The 21,036-nt window shown below is 28.6% G+C and overlaps 1 protein-coding gene across 1 annotated transcript in view; it reads left to right on the forward strand.

Annotated features, from left to right (window-relative positions):
* Positions 1-68: 68 nt before the first annotated feature.
* LOC109601023 (uncharacterized) overlaps positions 69-21,036 on the forward strand; it is a 63,558-nt gene continuing 42,590 nt past the window's right edge. Inside the window, exons 1-2 of the mRNA XM_020017229.2 lie at positions 69-316; positions 374-501. Of these exons, the coding sequence (XP_019872788.1) occupies positions 384-501 (118 nt within the window). The 5' untranslated portion in view covers positions 69-316; positions 374-383. The remainder of the gene's footprint in view (positions 317-373; positions 502-21,036) is intronic.

Consider the following 21,036-nt stretch of genomic DNA (forward strand, 5'->3'; position numbering starts at 1 on the left):
TGTATCGTAACATTCGTACCTATAACAATGTCATTGAAATTTACTCCTCTCGTCCATTCATTTTTTATTTTTGATTGGTCAATAATTTCCAGTCATTTGCGTTTCGCTCTTTTAAATTGTTTTTAATTTGTACCCTTAATTATTGCCGAGGGTTGGGGACCGTTCGGCTCGAATACCTTTCAAATCAATATCGTTATTTTGGATCACGTGTCCCAAATTTGTGCACGAGTCTACGTATTTTGCATGGTTTTTTTTTTGGTTACATTCGTATTTGTTTGGTTGTTTATAGTTTTACGTTCTGGAATAATTTATATGAGTAAGTCAATTACGTGCATTTAGATTTGTTTAATCAATTGTGGTCGTTATCTTGTAGAAGTGCACACATGGAGGAAAAAAAGTACACGTGTAGCGTTTGCGGGAAGAAATCCGTCGTGGATATTGGCACGCAAACACCAAATGAACTTCTATTTTCCGCAACCGTGACAGAAATTGTGGAAGAAGGTATGTTGTATCTTCGATTTTGGTGATCCATCAGGATCAATTCCCGTGAATTGAGAGCAATTAGACACGTTTTTGTGGTCACAATGTGTCACATTATCCTGTTTGGCTTCAGTTGAACGTTCTATTTGCCAATGTTCTGATTGATAACATCGAAAATCCCATTAGCTATAAATTTTAATGCTTTCATGTGACCGGGATTGTTTACCAGGAATACGGGGAGCCATATCAGATGATGTAAATAAGAAAGAATTGGTACACAAAATGTTTGAAACTGTGTGAAGTGTACACAAAATTGATTATAAAACTTCACAATTGACAAGATAATTGATTAATAATTAACTTATTATATACATGTCCAGCAATTAATTAAATATAATTAAAATATAAACGAAACTGCTAACTCTGATAATTAGATTTGGAACAATTTAGGCAGTTTGAAGTTGTATAAATTGTATAAAAAAAATTACTTATAAAGTTTCACCATTATCTCTATTCTATACAAAAAAGTTGCTTTAAACTCTTGAAATTGTATATAATATTATTTAGGAAGAGTAAACTATTCAAAACATATAAAAACAGCTTATGAACTGATATTAATACTAATTAATTGCATATATATGTAACTCTTTCGAAAGTTTCATAATTTGTGTATAAAACCATTTATAAGGTTTATCTCTGTTAATTTGGTTGTATGAATTGCTTATCTATATCTGCTTATAATTAATAATTTATTAATTAGTTATATACATATCTTTTTAAAAAACTGCTTATGAAGTTTTACATCTATCTTAATTCTATACAAAACAATTGAGGAAGTTCTAAACTTTCCAAATTATATACAAAACTGTTTATTTGTTTTGTGGAAGATTGAACTATACAAATTATAAAAATAACTGCTTATGAAGCTGCACAAATATACAAAGGCAGTTTATTAATTATTTACATATATTTTTAGGGAAATAGAGACTTCATAATTTGTATATAAAACTGCTCATAAAGTATTACATATCTTAAGTTCTGTACAAAACAGTTTAGGAAGCTTTAAACTGCCCCTTGAATCTGCACAACTATAAAAAGACAGTTTATAATTATATACATATGTTTTTAAGGAAATTGAAACTTCGTAATTTGCATATAAAACTGTTTGTGAAGTTTTATATCTCTGTTAATTAGATTTAGTTGAATTTAGGCAGATTGAAAGTGTCAAAATTGTATAAAAATTACTTATAAAGTGTTTTACTTCTGTCTTAATTCTGTACAATTTTAAACGCCTAAAATTGTATAAAAAACTATTTAGGAAGATTGAACAATCAAATTGTATAAATAACTGCTTATAACAACTGCTTAATTAACAATTAATTATATACATACCTTTTTAGGGAAATTGAAACTTCATAAATTGTATATAAAACAGCCTGTGAAGTTTTAAATCTCTGTTAATTAGATTTAGTTGAATTTAGGTGTTGAAAGTGTCAAAATTGAATAAAAATTACTTATAAAGTGTTTTAAATTTGTATTAAATCTATACAAAACAGTTTAGGAAATTTTAAACACCTAAAATTATATAAAAAAACTATTTAGGAAGATTGAACAATCAAAATTATATAAATAACTGCTTATAAAGCTGCACAACTTTTCAAAGTCAGTTAATTAATATTTATTAATTAATTATGTACATATCTTTTTAGGGAAATTGAGACTTCATAATTTGTATATTAAATTGCTTGTGAAGTGTTACATCTCTGTTAATTACATTTAGATGAATTTATGTGGTTTGAAATTCTTAATTCTATAAAAAAACAGTTGAGGAAGTTTTGAACTCCAAATTGTATACAAAACTATTTAGAAAGATTGAACCAAATTGTATAAATAACTGATTATGAAGGTGCACAAATTAATAAATAAATAAATTTTTATTATTATGTGTTAATTTATGTATTAATAAATAATTTATAAATTAATTATATACATAACTTTTTTGGCAGATTGAAACTTACTAATTGCTCGGAATATGAAAATATTTAAATTGTGTAAATAACTTCTTATGAACGCTGTATTAAGGTAGATAATTAAGTTTTCAACTTCCTACATAGTGTAAAAAAGTCCTTATGAAATTTTACGATTCTCTTAATTATATGTAGAACAATTATCAAATTATCTAAATTGTAGACTTTATTAAATCTCATCAGAAATATCCAGGAAGTTCTAATCCACCTAAGTTGTTTTAAAAATGTTTATGAAGCTTCACATTTGCTTTAAATAAGTAAAGAGCAATTTAAGTATTTTAAAACTACACATACTGTGTACAAAACTGATTGAGGAGTTTTACTACTGTCTTAATTCTACACGTAACTGTTCAGGGTGTTTGAAACTGTTCATGAAAAGCAATTAAGCACATTTCTCTGATTACAATTTGTTACACATCCGCTACAATGATGCCAATTTGGCTTTAATTGAAATTTTTATTAGCCGACGCTCTGATTGATAACATCGAAAATCTCATTAGCTATAAATTTTAATGTTTTCATATGAGGATCGTTAGAAATGGGATTGTTTACCGGGAACTTATTACCGGGAATACCGGGAGCAATATCAGTTAATGTAAATAAGTAGGAAATAGTGCACACAAAATGCCTATTAAATATTGATATGCCTAAATGTCCATTAAGTAGAACAATGGTTAATTTAGATTTCGCGTGCTTCCCACGTTGGTCTTAATTTGAGTGCCAGTCCGTGCTAAGTTTACCTTTATGCCTATGATTTGACACATAATTGATAATCTGGGTGTAACTATATAAACAGAAAAAAAAAATGAATCACTAATATCAGAGAAAGAATTTAATTGGTCAACAAATGATGTTTGGCACTAATGGGTTAGGTGCTAGCCCAGAAACTCTTTGAATTTGAATAGTGAACAAAGCAGAAATGCAGGAATATCCCCAATATGTAAATACTAAATCTTAACTGAGGGTTAAAGTAAAGTTTCGTAACACATGGGTGAGCTCAGAACGCATTCCGAGTAGCGAAGACATTTGTGCGAGATCGTTAAAAGCCATAACCTCCCGGCGAAACTAGTTTACCGCATCAAAAACCTACAAAAATTTAGGATGACATATTTTACGGACGAACGAACACCAGAAATAAGATCCATTTAAGATTAAATTTAATTGCGTGAAATGTAATAACGCGAGTGAAGTAATATAACACGGGGGGGGTTAAACTTAAACGACATCCGCACCGACGTTCACAACTGCTACTATTTTAATGTCGCCACCACCCCCCTCTGGCACACACGATTGTCGCCGTTAACTCTCGAATCAAACGTGAATCTTGGCGCGTTTGATTGTATTTTCGGGGTTGGATTGATGCCTAATGAATTTCGGTCGCCCACATCTCCATTGTTGTTTCGCTCCTTGACACCCCTCACGAGGAAAAGAAGTGTAATTCTCGATTGTCGCTTTTAAAGCCATAAATACACTAGTTACATGGGTTTGGATTAATGGTCGGACACGAATTGCACATATGTTTTCTTAATTACGGGTTTGTCAAGCTGTTTACCACTAATAGGTTAGGTGCATCTCCAGAATCACTGCTGTTTGCACATTCCATGTGTACATCTAATCATTTTATTTATTATGTAATGCTGGCCTATTCCATTTCAAATCGACCGTACCATTATGGCCGTGATTTTATATTTTGATGGAACTGAAATATGTTGTTCCATGAGCAGTTCCACTGGATAAGTATTTTTTCCAAATTCTTACATTAGATGGTTATGCTTAATTGAACATGTTACATTTTATTTCCGGATCAGAAAGAGAATGAGAAGTGTTCAGAACTGAATTTTATCTAATTTTTTTTATGAAATTTCTAAGAAAACTGACTTTAGGTAAGTTTTTGTTAAGCTCTAAAAATTTTCAACATATACATTTTGCATAATATACATTATTAATCTTAATAAATGTCGTCTTAAAATATTAAGATGTGCAATTATTTCAAAATTTGCCTATAAAATATCAGAAAAAGTTTCAGAAATATAAAAGGAAAAGAGTATTTTTGGAATTTACGGCCTCTATTTGTCTCTTTGTTACAGTTAACATAACACAAATTATATATTTTTGAAAAACTTTCAATAGATAACAATATTAATAATTTCGAAGTTTACCAGAAATATCGTTATATTTTAGATATAGACAATTTAATATAACACAAATTTGATAGTTTTGAAAAGCTTTCTTTCAACATTTTACAGGTATAATCAATTACGTCCTCCTTATGTCAATAGACAACAATAATATCTCAAAATTTACCAGAAATGTCGTTGTAAAAAAGAGTTTCTTTTAAGTAATATTAAATAAAAATTTGTTCTAAATGTTCTAACATTTTTTAATAATATACTATAAGTAAGCATTTTTATAAATTACATTTGTTAAAAAATATTACGTTTAAATAAAACACTTATAAATTAAAAAAAATGAAATATAAAATATGATATGGCAAGTAGAGCTAGTTTTTTCCAAATTATTATTTAATAAAATTAAAATGTCCTCTAATTGGAAGATATATTAATTTTGTTGATTAGTAGTAGTAGTAAAAATTTTGAATTTGAACTTAATAAATAAAACTGCTCATTAAAAAATATGTTTCAATTTAAACTGACATTGAAGGAATGAACCTGATACATAATACGAGAAAAATCATTACAAATTTTTCATAGTAACAACATTGAATGATTGCGGATCCGAAGATTTGATTTTTATTTATCGACATAATATAAAAACGGTTGCACCCCGTGTATAGTGTACATAAAAAATTAAATCAGGAATTCCAATTCGACATTTCGATGCAAACGGTGTTGTAAAAATTGAATACGAATGTAAATTTGGAAATAAGTGGAACGTTGGGGAAGCGCAGAAACCACTTTAAAACGAAAATAAAAACAATTTTGTGCAAACATATTTAAAAGCAATGCGCGACGTTATAGAGCATATAGGAATGATTGACAAGCCGGGGTTTCGTCCCCCCTGTTTCTGGATATAAAGATGCAGGCAGTGCCCTAACTCACTATACACCATCCACCATCACCAGCAAACCATCATATACACCATATTCGAACGCTCACCCGTAAAGGGGAGAGGGTGAAGCCCACAACTGTCATACATGAAAACAGTGGCGGACCGATATAAATCGGCATAACTCTTGATAATCCCAACTTGAAACCGTATCGGACAAAGGCGCTAAAGGCTGCACCGATATCGTTTAGGTTTTATGCGAGATGTATTCAATATTTATGGGGGTTTTGTTTCGTTTAAAACTTCACTGTAATAAGACATCATAGCCTATGTCATAAATTCTCAAATTAAACCGATCTAATTTTAATGATTTGAATCGTATGTATGGTGAATTCGAGAATAGATTCATTATTTAATGGTAGGTGTTTTTATGGGGGACAATAAAATTTAATTGGAATTCGTGTTAAATTTAATATAGATAAGTATTTTGTTGGCCAAAACAACTTCATCGATTTTCGTATGACTTTCTAGACGCAATAAAACACCATTGATTCTAGTTACAAGTCAATAACCCAGTAATTTGACCATAAAGATAACCCCGATAGCAACTACCCTCACCTAATTAACAAAGTATACTTTTTGCATTTTTTAATGTTATGCTATGTTGAACAAAAGAACGGGTTAAAAGTTAATTATAAACCATTTTATGTTTATTATATTCATTTATTTTTAATTATTATTACAATTATGAAAACAATGTTCAACTAATCTAATTGTATGCATGATTTTTTGCTTTTAATTATTCACTAATATCAATATATGTATTTAATAAATAATTCTTTAAATTTTTATTGGACCTCTGACAATTTAAAATGTGTTTAATGATATGATTTAAGGGATACTTAATTAGATTTTATACATAAAAGTTGCATCTCTTTGAAGCTGAACTAGAGAAAATACTTAATTAATAATTTTATAGAAGTGAATCTAGGAAACGATATTTAATACTAATTATAAGACAAAACATTTGTGTTTATTGCTCTCTTTTCAAAAATTAGTTTTAATCTATCATTTTCAAATTCGAAAATAATTCTTTAATTGTTTATTTCAATTATTAAACCTCTTGTGATTTAAAAGATATTTAATTATACTTTATTTTCAAAAGCCACTTTTTTTTTGAAGCTGAAATTTAAATTAGATCTGTCATTAATATAAATGATTTTGGTAAACGAAATTTAATTCTAATGAGTTAAAAGTTTTCTAAAAATACAAAATATTTATTCTTTTAATTATGTTGGTACAAAATTATGTGTATGAAAAACAATGTATAATTAACAAGAAAGTTTTCAGAAATTGGTTATTGAGTTCAGTTATTTTCTAATTTGAAAATAACTGAACTGTTCAGATAATTATTGAACCTCTTATAATTTAAGAGATATTTAATAAGATTTTATATATAAAAGCTGCTTGTCTTTTAAGTTAAGCTTTGAATTAGATCCCACTCAATATAAATGTTTGCTGTTAATTATTTTATTATTATATTATTTACGTTTCATAAAAGAACGAATTAAAAGTTTTCTAAAAATACAAAATATTTATTGTACTGATTCTATTTATTCTTTTAATTATATTGGTATAAATTATTTATATAAAAAATAATGTTAATATAATTAACATGAATATTTTCAGAAATTTTATATTGAGTTTAATTATTTTGTAATTTGAAAATGATTCTGAAGAGTTTAATAATTTAGTTTAATTAGTGAACTTTTATGATTTAATAGATATTTAATAAGATTTTATATATAAAAGCTGCTCGTCTTTGAAGCTGAACTTTGAATTAGATCAGACTCAATATAAATGCTTTTATTAAACGAAATTTGAATAAAAGAACGAATTAAAATTTTTTCTTAAAATACAAAATATTTATAGTGTTGATTCTATTTATTCTTTTAATCATATTGATAAAAGTTCTTATTATAATTTTACTAGCAATTATGTGATAAGTAGTATTTATTATAGAATTAATCAGAACATTTATATAAATTACTACTAATATTATTGTAAATACTTTTAATTAAAATTTAAAATGCAATATTAATTAGCTAGTGTGAATTACACACGTAATGATTAACAAAAGCTGCCCGTCTTTGAAGCTGGCGGGTTAATTAGTTCGGCCGTCAATTTGAGTGATTTTAGTAAGCGAAACTGTAATTTTTAATTATACGAATTTGCTATTAATCGGCTTATGGATTAACCGACTGTGTAATTAAATTTACATTTAATCCTGCCAAACACCAATTCATTAAGGATGGATACAAGGATTATAATTATCAGGCGATTATATCGTATTTTTTTCTGTGTGCCGTGACTATTTCACTCATTATTAAACATTAACGTTATGATGGTTGTTGTTGTTGTTAGTATTATTTTCCGTGAAAATTTTCCCCTTAAACGAACAGTAATAAAATAATAGGAGGTCGGATATTGGAAATTGAACGACATGCGACATTATTCGGGTATGGGGTGGCGCTTTTCAATTCAATTTCACCCTCGTCTATCAAAGCATTCCACTGTAAATAAATTATATTGAAATAGTTTTCAATTTTAAAATTTAAGTGGCACAACAACACGCATTTTAAATTCGTCGTCTCGGATATGTCATCCGATGATGAACATCGACAATGTCAGTACATCTGTCAGGAAACACGTCGCCTTTTTACTCAATTTAATTAATGGTGAATTTTTCACAGTACTTGTCAACTGTCACTAATGCCCCTTCATTTTGTAATTGTGGCTTTACCATTAAAACCGTTCAATTGTAAACTTTTATGATTCGGATTGTGGCACACTGATTTATCATATCAATTCAGTTGAAAATGGAGACTTGTGTTGGGGAATTATGGTTTCCGAAACGTGCTCAAAGGGTTTCATTATAATAATATAATGAAAAAACAACTGACACATCCAAACAAAACAACAAATTGGTGCTAAATATTTATGACGGTCACTGATTTACGACAAGGAGCGAATGGAAAACTTATAGGGGAATTATGGTTTCATCGTTCGTGCCCAAGTGGACGAGTGTTTTGGCCGAATCGATAAATGGAAAATAAAACTTTCCCGAGGGACGGCCGGAATCGGTCCATGTCCACTTCTAATTTAAAACAGGTTCTTGCAAATGTCGAGTGATTGATGAGACGGAATGGCCGACTCTTACTCCTCACCCCAAATAAAAAAAGCCTATTACGACTTATCATCCAATTTTGTGTTTTATAAACCCCCTCGGTATCTGGATAGTGTACACGGAACGGTCCGTGGGGAATTCTCTTTTCCGGTACGATAACAATAAATAAATGACTAGAAGATGTATTCACATTTAAGGGCATTTCTTTTTTTTGTGCACGCGTCATTTCTCAGCGTTCGGTCAGTTGGTCACTAGATGATGCGGCGTTGATAAATACGAGGCAATCCTAGGCACGACTTCCCGTCATTTTTCAGCCATGCAAATTACTTGGCGAAACTTTTTTTTTTTTCGGACGCGTACAAAAACGGACGCCGTAAATCACAATTTGTTTGATGAAAGTGTTTCGTATTTGACTCTTCGTACATTTTTTGTTCGGTCCGAGGGGATGAAAGTATATGTATACACCGCAAATGGACTCGTACTGGGGGCATAACAATACTTGATTTAAATATTTTTTTTTTATACCGGAAAATGCTTTCAAAACATTCATAAAACACTTTGGAAAATAGAAATGGAGAAAAATGTCAATTTTTGCAAATAATTCAGGATTTAATTAATTAAAATATTTCAATTGCTTCTATATATTTAACAACAACATTATCTGAATAGTATAGAATTATATACATTATATACAAATTATTTTGTTGTTGTATCTTAATTATATACAGATTTTCAAACTGTCTAAATTATATACAAATTATTTTGTTGTTGTTTCACAGAAGTTTTAATTATATACGAGAGTGTTTAAAGAGTTTAAAATTGTATAAAATGTATATAAATGAGCTTTTAAAATTGTACTGTTGATTTAATTATATTTAGGTATTTTTTTCTCAACAATTTTATTATACACAAAATTGTTTAGAGAGTTTAAAATTGTATAAATTGTATATAATTTGGCTTTTGGGGTTGTACATTTGTCTTAATTGGATACATAGGCGTTCAGGATGTTTAAATTTGTCTAAATTATATACAAATTCTTTTGTTGTTATTTCACAATAGTTTTAATTATTTAATTGTATATAAATGGGCTTACAAAAATGTACTGTTGACTTAATTGTATACATAAGTGTTTAAGAAGTTTAAATCAGTTCAAATTATACCCAAATTTGATTTTGAAATTTCACAATTGTCTTAATTATGTACAGATATATTTAGAAAGTTTCAAACTATCCAATTAATATACAAATTATTTTATTGTTGCTTCTCGACAGTTTTATTATACATAAAATTGTGTAAATAAATAGAGATAAATAGAGTATAAAATTGTATAAATTGTATATAATTTGGCTATTTGTCTTAATTGGATGCATAGGTGTTCAGGAAATTTAAATTTATCTAAATTATACCCAAATTTGTTTTCGAAATTTCACAACTGTTTTAATTATATACATATATATATAATTATATATTTGTTGTCGTTTCACAATAGTTTTAATTATTTAATTGTATATAAATGGGCTTACAAAATTGTACTGTTAACTTAATTGTATACATAAGTGTTTATGAAGTTTAAATCTGTTTAAATTATACCCAAATTTGGTTTTGAAATTTCACAACTGTCTTAATTATGTACAGATGTATTTAGGAAGTTTCAAATTGTCCAAATTATATACAAATTATTTTGTTGCTGCTTCTCAACAGTTTTATTATACACAAAATTGTTTAGAGAGTTTAAAATTGTATAAATTGTATATAATTTGACTTTTGGAGTTGTACATTTGTCTTAATTGGATACATAGGTGTTGTGGAAGTTTAAATTTGTCTAAATTATACCCAAATTTGTTTTCGAAATTTCACAACTGTCTTAATTATAAACAGATGTATTTAGGAAGTTCCAAGCAGTCTAAATTATATACAAATTCTTTTGTTGTTGTTTCACAATAATTTTAATTGTTTAATTGTATATAAATGGGTTTTCAAAATTGTACTGTTGACTTAATTGTATACATAAGTGTTTAAGAAGTTTAAATCTGTCTAAATTATACCCAAATTTGGTTTTGAAACTTCACAACTGTCATAATTATGTACAGATGTCTTTAGAAAGTTTCAAACTGTTCAAATTATATACAAATTATTTTGTTGCTGCTTCTCAACAGTTTTATTATACACAAAATTGATTAGAGAATTTAAAATTGTATAAATTGTATACAATTTGGCTTTTAGGGTTGTACATTTGTTTTAATTGGATACATAGGTGTTCAGGAAGTTTAAATTTGTCTAAATTATATCTAAATTTGATATTATATATCAAATTACTTATAACGATTTACGAATGTATTAATGTATTTAAATTTGAAACTGCCTAAATTGTAAACAAAATATCTTATGAAACTGAAAGGGATGCAAATTTATACACCACAAAGAAGAAAAAATATTGATTCGGCATTTTACGGTGTCATAAACTTTTAAAACTCTCCCAAAATAAATTAGAAAATCGAAGTGGGGTTAAAATAAATTTGTGGCACAACTTGTTCAAATAAACAATTTAGAAATCCGCACCCTTCCCGATAATGTTAATTTCAGTAATTTAATACTTTTGCCAACCTTAACATCTGTTTAGCAACACAAGGGTGTAAACCCTTACGATTGTTTGGGTCACCACACGTCATTCAACGTTGACCAATACTGATTTATTACTCAAATTATATATCTTCTACGCACATGTGTAAAACACATAAAAATCCAAAACTATTAACGCGTTATTTGTAACATATGTGTACTACTACACTAATTTGATATTATAATTGAGCGATTTACATTTAACTGTGATAAGTTACACGAAACACCCTCACCCCACACGCACTTAATGGACAAGAGTAACACACAACGATTAGCACGTTCCCAATCAATATATTTTCAATCTTAATCACGTAAAATCGTCATTTCTCTTTTGTCTATTCTGTTTGTCTGTGAAATTATGCAAAATACGGTTTAACAACGCCATTGTACCTAAATAACAACAAAAAGATGCCTCTCGTTCCAACAGATGTTAAATAGAAGTATCGAATTACGTAAACAAACAGAATATTTAAAAATACATCACGTTTGGCAAGTGGGACCCTCAAATGCATTGTGTTAAGGGAAAATACCATAATCCTTGTGGGGTTAATTGCTTTCCTTACTTGTCACTTATCGGTGACATAATTTATGATAATCATCTAACGAGAGGATCGCCACAAAATTAATAAATGGAATTACATAAGCGTATTATGAGTGAGTGGGTGAGTGCCGAAACCCCCCCCGAAAAAAAAAACAGTGTTTGCCGTTGGTTTCCTAACTCCCTTCCCCCCCTACGGTTTTTATCTTTGTGTTTGCTCGTGAAACAGCGAAGTTAATACACCCCTGGGCGTGAGCGCATGTTTCTGTAATCTTTTATTTTGTTTTGTTATTAATTCCGTGTCCAGACTCTTGCAGTTGACAGTTCCCTTTAATTAAAATAAATAAGGATAACTCGAGTGTTATTAAAACTAAATACATAGATACTCTCGCACATTCCCCTGGGGGAGTTAATCTCTACGAATTATCGGCGATATGATTTGCGATATCAATCTTTGATAAGTAATATAGTTTCGCTTTTTTATTACTTTTATGTATTTTGAAAGATCTACCTAAATTTTGATTCCTTTACGTAAATTATTTAGGGCGAATCAAATAATTAAATAATCATTTCAAAGTTATTGTGTCTCTTATTTTTTATCCATTCTATATAAAAAACATGTATCACATTTAACTATTAATGTAAGTGATAAATCTTATAAATTATATACAATTAGCTTAAGCAGTTTTACACCTGATTTAATTGCATACAGAACAGATTCTGTAGTTTCAAACAGTACAAATTATACATAGATTTGTTTATGAAGTTTGAAATGTATAAATTACATATAAAATTACGTATGATGTATCTATATAAGTTGATATTTATATCAAAAGTTGGCTGTTACAACAATGAACTTTAGAGTCTCCTTTGTTACTTTGACCACTGTATATAAAAAAGCATATTTTATATTTAATAAATGTAATTTGTTCAACTGGAAATAAAATTCAAGTAAATTGTGTTTATAAACAAAATTGCTTATGAAGTTTAACAATTGTCTTGATGGAATACAACAATATTTCATAAGTGTTAAATCTTATAATTTTTTTTAATTGCATACAGAACAGATCATGAACTTTCAAGAAATATAAATTATACACAGAATAATTTATAAAGTTTTAAAACAGACTTAATTGTATATATAATTGTTTATTAACTTTAATAACTTCTAAATTGTATAACTTACGTATACAATTACTTATGAAGTTGTATCTATATAAGTTGATATTTATAACAAAAGTTTGCTATTATTGCAACAAAATATAGAGCGTCCTTTATTCCTTTGACAGTATAAGTGTACCCAAAATTGCTTATGAAGTTTTACAGCTGGTTTAATTGTATATATAATTGTTTGTTAACTTTTAAATTGTATAAATTACGTATACAATTGTGTATGGAGTATCTATATAATTTGACATTGATATCAAAAGTTGGTTATTACAACAACAAAATTTAGAGTCTCCTTTGTTTCTTTGACCACTGTATATAAAAAAGCATATATTTCATATTTAATAAATGTAATTTGTAAACTGAAAATGAAATTCAAGTAAATTGTGTAAAATTGCTGATGAAGTTTAACATTTGTCTTAATTGCATACAGCAATATTTCGTATGTATTAAATATTATAAATTATATACAAAATTGCTTGTGAAGTTTTACAGCCATTTTAATTGCATACAAAACAATTCATGAAGTTTCAAACAACACAAATTATACACAGAATAGTTTATAAAGTTTTAAAACTGACTTAATTGTATATATAATTGTTTATTAACGTTTAAATTGTGTAAATTACGTATAAAATTGCTTATGAATTTGTATCTATATAAGTTGATATTTATATCAAAAGTTGGCTATTACAACAACAAAATATAGAGTGTCCTTTGTTCCTTTGAAACTATAAGTGCTTATGAAGTTTTACAGCTGGCTTAATTGTATATATAATTGTTGGTTAACTTTTAAATTGTATAAATTACGTATACAATTGTGTATGAAGTTGTATCTATATAATTTGACATTATCATTTGATATCAAAAGTTGGTTATTACAACAACAAAATTTAGAGTCTCCTTTGTTCCTTTGACCACTGTATATAAAAAGCATATATTTTATATTTAATAAATGTAATTTGTATAATATAAATAAAATTGCTTATGAAGTTTAACAATTGTGTTTGTTTAAGTGTAAAATCTTATAAATTATATACAAAATAGTTTGTGAAGTTTTATACATCTGTTTTAATTGAACAACTTTAAAGAGTATAAGATATACAAAAAATTGCTTATGAAGTTATGCAGCTGGCTTAATTGTATATATATGTATGTTTATACAATTTTAATTATATTAATTAAATTAATTAAAACTGCGTATGAAGTTGTATCTATATAATTTGACTCTCCTATTATTAATTGGCGGTTACAACAGCAAAATTTAGTACATCCCTGTTTCCTTTACCCACTGCGTATAAAAAAGCATATATTTCATATTTAATAAACGCAATTTGTGTAACTGGTAATGAAATTCAAGTCATTTGACACATGCATTATCATTAGAGATAGAGTGTTCTATTTATAGATTGATTTGATAAGGCTAGACCATTGTAAACAAACAATATGGCAGCGGTCCAATTAAGAAGTCACCCCTGCACAATTACAAAAAAACCTAAATTACCGGTAGTCATTGCGATAATTTGAACACGGTGTCAAAAGTAAATTGTGAACGCAACGTAATTAGCGGGGGTAATAAAACGTTGATAAATTATGAGCGTACATTAGATTACTGGTTTATTGTCTTTGTTGCATTGAATGGTTATAAAATTAGGGGATAAAAAATAACTGTATACATATATATGTGGAAGGAAATCAACTCGCAAACAGGAAGGGACCTTCAGGTCGCCAGTGGGACGTCCCTACAATAGGGGATCAATAACTATGACTATGTGCAACTTGCTGTTCCACATTTATTACAAAAGACAAAGGATGATGGGTGAGCGTCGATTGTCGCACTGTTTCCTTGTTCCCTGCATTTCCATAATTCGAAGGGAATTTTTTATTTAACAACTACACATGCAAACTGATCTCGCCGATAAAAACTAACACTAAATCTCTAGGACAAACATCGCATTTTTAAATATCACGACACACAAAAGACCATCCATTGTTTATGAACGAACCGCATTCATAGTTATGTTCTCTTAGAAACCAATTAAAAAAATTGACGAAATATTGATTTAATCTATTTCATAGAACTATTTTAATTGGACCAACATTCCTTTTGATATTCGCAACTGAGTAAATTGTGTGAAATATTACTTATAAGATTTTTCTACAATTTCAATTGTATGCAGAAATGGTTTAATTGTATACATTACTGTTTATAAAGTTTTAAACTGTATAAATTAAATTTAATATGTTTAGGAAGTTCTAAAACTGTCCTAATTGAATACAAGCTAATTTAGGAAATTTCTGTAAGTTGTATATAAAGAATTCTTGAGGAAGTTTTGATTTAATAAAATGCTTATAATGTTTCTCAACTCTCTTAATAGTAAACAGAAATATTTAGAATAAATATTTATGTATTTCTTCGTCAGGTTTTACTTTTTGTGTTCACATGAAAAACCTAACTGAATTATTTTCCGCTTCTAAAAATAGATTAACAAATAAAGTTTATGATAACAAATACCAACCACAAAAACAATAAAAAACACCTATACTTAGATATAAATTAACATAATGTTTTAGGCATAAGAATGTGAAGTTGTTCAGGAAGTTTTATTACTGTTACTGTATAAATTGTACAAAAATTGCTTATGGAGGTGTAAATTTTATACAGAATTGATTAATAAGTTTTATAGTTAGCTTAAATGTTTAAGTTTTATATGAAATTTTCAACTGCCTTAATTGTATGCATACTTTTTATCAATTTTTAAACTGTATAAATTGGGACGTCCCTACAATAGGGGATCAATAACTATGACTATGTGTAACTTGCCTTAATTTCATACATAATTGTATGCTATAAATTATGTAAATTGTCTTCAAACTTACTAAGTTTCAAAACTGTCTTAATTCTACAAAGAATTGTTCGAGAAATTTTAAACTGTATATAAAATTGCTTGTAAAGTTTCACAACAGTCTTAATTCTATACAGAATTGTTCAGGAACTTATTAACTATATAAATTGTATAGAAAATTGCTTAGTTTACATAAATTTTATATAAAATTGACTATAAAGTTTCCTGTTTTAATTGTATAAGAAAATTAAAATTGTATAAATTATAAAAAATTGTTTATAAAGAATTAATTAGGAAGTTTTATAGTTATAGTTTTATAGTGCAGAACTTTTTATCAAGTTTTTAACTGTATAAATTGTATACAAAATTGATTGTGTAGTGTATGTCTAAATTCAATACATAATTGTTTATGAAGTTTTAAACTCTATAAATTATGTAATACTATATATAAAGTTTCAAATTATCTACATAATTATTCAGAACATTCAATATATTTAGAAAATTTATTAAAAATATATCGCGTTTATGTTTGGTCCAATTTAAAACTGATATTACAAAATTCACGACATTTAATTTCCATGAACTCTATAGAGAAAATTTGAACTGTATAAATATTGTGTGTTTTAATTTCTATTTACAATTAATGAAATTTTAAATTAAATACATTCATTGTAATCAAAGTTTAAATTGTATACAATATTTCTTATCAAGTTTTAAATTGGCTTAATTATATAAGGAACTCTTTATGAAGTTTTAAAATGTATAAATTGTATACAAAACAGTTTGTAAAGTTTCATGACTGTCATAATTCTATATAGAATTGTTCAAGGACTTGTTAACTGTATAAATTGTACAAAAAATTGTTTATGAAGTGCTGCAGCTACCTTAAATTCATATATAGAAATGTTTATGACATTTTAAACTGTATAAATTGTATACAAAATTGCTTAGTTTATTATTTTATTTTATATAAAGGTGATTATAAAGTTTCCTGTGTTAATTGTATAAGAAAATTACAATTATATAAGGAGTTGCTTATACAGATTAATTACTGTTTTATAGAAGTTTCTTCTTAATATAAAAAATAAATAAAATATAGCTAAATATAAAAAATTCCTAATATAATTTAAAACATACATAATAAAGGTTATTGTTATTATTTAAATACGAGAAGGTGGATAAAAAAACTATTTATAGAACATTCTATAAATAGAACAGTCTCTCCAATGATAATACATACATATGTTTGTGATGTGATGGATGTTTGATACTAAAAACAAATAAATTCCAACATGTGTAATTAGGATAAACGTTATATAATGAAATGTTGTTAAACGTACATAAAGTGGGTAGCATTTACAGCATAAGACAAAGGATGTCAGGTTTACGTCGATCGTTACTTAGGTGTGATTTGCATCGTTCCATTTTGGCTCGTACCTCCAAATTAAGTTGGAACTGGTAAACGTATTTACACTAAAACGAGCAATAAACTTCTTATTGTCTGTGTTACATGTTAATCTGTCCAAATGGCTAAGGTACCCACTTTACTATCTACTGATATAATTTACGCGTTAGAAAGGGATTTGTTCGTATCTAGCAAGTAATCCCTGTTTACTACCTACGCCCGTTGAATTACCGATGAGTTAGTTTCGTTACTTATCCATCGTAATGTCCTTCGGATCCCTCGACAATAAATTTTAAAATGGATATTTCACCACCATCGAATCAATGTCAATTTTGATCCCTCGTAAAACCGAATCGCGTATAATAGAAACCGTCCCGTGTTAAACAAAGGCATCAATCCATTTTTACCCACATGAGACCTTTAAATCATCTCACCGAATTATTTATAAACAAAGATTTTTGTCTCTCGTAAACTTCCCATCCGATCTTTCACTCCCGTCTAATTAATGTTTGAAGTCTGAACAACGGCCGCTCTATTTGTTTCCCCAAATCCATCCGAAATTGATATGAACTGCGGTTTTTCTGTAGTTCAGGGACGCAACGTTAATCCCGCAAAATCCATCGGATTAAACGTGTTTAATTTGCAACCAACCCGAAATTGATAATGGCATTTTATGCACAACTAGTTCCTGGAACTGATCTGCAGTAAATATTTATAGTAATGCATGCATCTAACACAGTGTATGTGTAGCTCATAAAAGAAAACGCTTGTCAAGTGAATATTTAGACACGTGCTGCAGCGTGCGTCGCTCCAGCTACCAACATGTGGGCTTACTGCCCCAAGCGCACTGTAATAGAGGGGTCTCTTACCAAAATCTACACGGCTCAAAGAGGACCGTACCTTTTATCCGACAAGAGTCATACAAAACCGTTTAATAAGCTACGCATTTATGGCTTGTTTATTATGCACACCATTGTTCTGTCTTAAGTGATATTGGCATTAATTATTTTATTACTTCTTTATTTACGTTTGTTTTAATGGATTTAATTCATCACCTTCAATTATTTAATTATTATCAAAACGTTAGCAATGGGCTTGGGCTTGGTGTGTCTTCATGAAGAAGATTTTGTATCACAGACCCACTTATTTTTGTCGCTGAACTAATTTTCTTGCCAGTCTTCCCACTTATGTTACCACCTTCCTATTGCATCTTCTTAAATTAACTTATTATTTCCATTTAAAGTAACAAAGTCTCAGCGATGCTGTTGGGGTTCCTCCCGTGGCGTGTCTAGATCAGTTGTTGGCTACCGCCTTGACACTATAACCAAAGCATCCCATCACCAAAGACAGAAACCCAGCGGTAGCTCTGATTGTCGCACCACCCACCATGTACGGCGGGTAGCCACTTGTGTCGTGCGCTTATTGAATGATTCGTTTCAGCCCCGGGTCACGTTTTAATAGGAGATGCCCGGGTTGCTCTGTTAGATCTCTGTTTTCCTTTCGAATCATTTTTTCCACTTTGATTCCAGTTGCTACGTGGGGTTTCCTTGGGTCGTGTGCGTGGGACGGGGTGGTTTGCTGGCTGCATTAAACGTTTCGGGTTGCACGGGAAATTGTTGATGGAAACTATTTGAATAAAGCGTTCGAAAACGTCACAAGTTTAACGTACTTTCGTTGAAGTCGTAAAGTTATTGGGGATGCTCAAAAACTGTTTTTATTGGTAACTGTTTAATAACATGAGGATTTTTATGGGCAAATCTTTATGACACAATTTGTTGCACCTCCATATAAATTCGTGGAAGTAATGTTTCTTGCCCTTATATTAAATCTTTGTCATTTAATGTTCATATTTTATTGCCGGAACTTCATTAATTACCCAAGCGGTAAAAATTGTAGATCTAGTAAGTGGATCACAGTGAAGGGATGAAAACATTGGGGATGATAAAAAGTCATGGGAATTAGTGAAATAATCATGGTAGTAATAAAAGCATATTTACCATCATGCATTATAACAATGTAGCAAGTTTGGGAACGAAATCCATAACCCCTATGAAATACTCAGAATCAATGACAATCATGGCACTGCAACGGCAATAAAAAATGTTATTTTGATAGTTCGGAAGGTATAGCAGTGAGTAGTAAATGTAACGTCGGTCACAGTAAATAATATAATAGGATACTAAAGATTGATTTATTGCTTATCACCCTATAGACATGAGCGAATAAAATAAAAGATAAATAAAATAAGCAGCCGTTACGCTTCTTCTTAACGCAAAACCATTAATGCACAGATCATAAACCCTGTTAAAGTCTACCTTTTATAACAATATTACTGCCGCAATTTTCGGGATATAGTCATTTAGTCATGTCCAAACCAGATGTTTTTTTTCTAGACATCCTAACCTAATACGTCGTTACGTATTTTAAAAATCTTCTACGCATTTCAAAAAAGCCTGAGACGAAACACGGTTTTTGTTTAGATAAGAGTGGAACAGGATCGTCACAGTTTTTAAGATAAAACGAATTGTTTTCGGTTTCCAGACAATATAAATCACAAGTCGCTACTGACACGTGTCAGGTAAAAACCTCCTACCGAAATTAAACAAATCCCAAAGCGAGCCCTTTCAATAAATTATTGATTGGAATAACGACGATAAAGGAAAAAATAGTGAGTGAATTTCGTTTGGCGTGAGTCACCTCATCGGAAGATTCGGAGCGACCGCAGATAAGCTACGCATCGTTATTCCGCCGCCGCGAAATGTACTTGATAAAAATATTTTCAAATTGTCGCATCACATGTTTTTTTGTACAAATTAATAACATTGACGAACTATCTTGAAATGTCTATTTTCGATTGTTTCTCTATTTAAAGTTTTAAAATCTTAACATATGAAATGGTGGCGCCCAACGTGGTAAAAGTGGTATGGTTAATTATTCTATTTACTCCAGTATAGAATGTTTTATATTATTTTAAAATATAATAATTTGAAGAAAATTATTATTTATTTCGATTTTCAAATATGAGTAGAATATTTTTTAATAAAAAATAAGAAATTTTGGCGCCCAACGTGGGACTTATTTTAAAAATTCAGGTGACAAATATACAGAATAGTTTATATTATTCTAAAATGTAATAATTTATTATTTATTTTTGTTATTTTGATTTTTACATATGAATACAATATTTTTTATAGAAATAGATTTATAAAATAAAAAAATGTGGCGCCCAACGTGGGAACGTGGGGATAAATTAAAGTGACAAAGATACAGAATGTTTTATAATATTTTAAAATATAATAATTTGAAGAAAATTATTATTTATTTTTATTATTACAGTTTTCACATACATTAATCATTTATAAAGTAAGAAATAGTGGCGCCCAACGTGAGACTTAAAATTATTATTATTTCATAAATTCACGTGATAAATATACAAAATGTTTTTTATTATTTTGAAATATAATAATTTGAAAAAAAATATTACTTATTTTTATTATTTCGATTTTTACATACGAGTAGAATATACGAGTTCAACAAGAAATTGTGGCGCCTAACGTGGGACATAAAATAATTATTATTTTATAAATTCACGTGACAAACATACAAAATATATATTATTCTGAAATATAATAAATTGAAGAAAACTATTTATTTTTATTATTTAGATTTTCACATACGAGTAGACTATTTTTAATAGAAAATTATTAATTATTTGTAAAGTAAAAAATTATGGCGCCCAACGTGCGACTTTTAAAAATAAT

The sequence above is a fragment of the Aethina tumida genome, chromosome 1, assembly GCF_024364675.1.
Source record: "Aethina tumida isolate Nest 87 chromosome 1, icAetTumi1.1, whole genome shotgun sequence".
In the NCBI taxonomy this organism is placed as follows: domain Eukaryota; kingdom Metazoa; phylum Arthropoda; class Insecta; order Coleoptera; family Nitidulidae; genus Aethina; species Aethina tumida.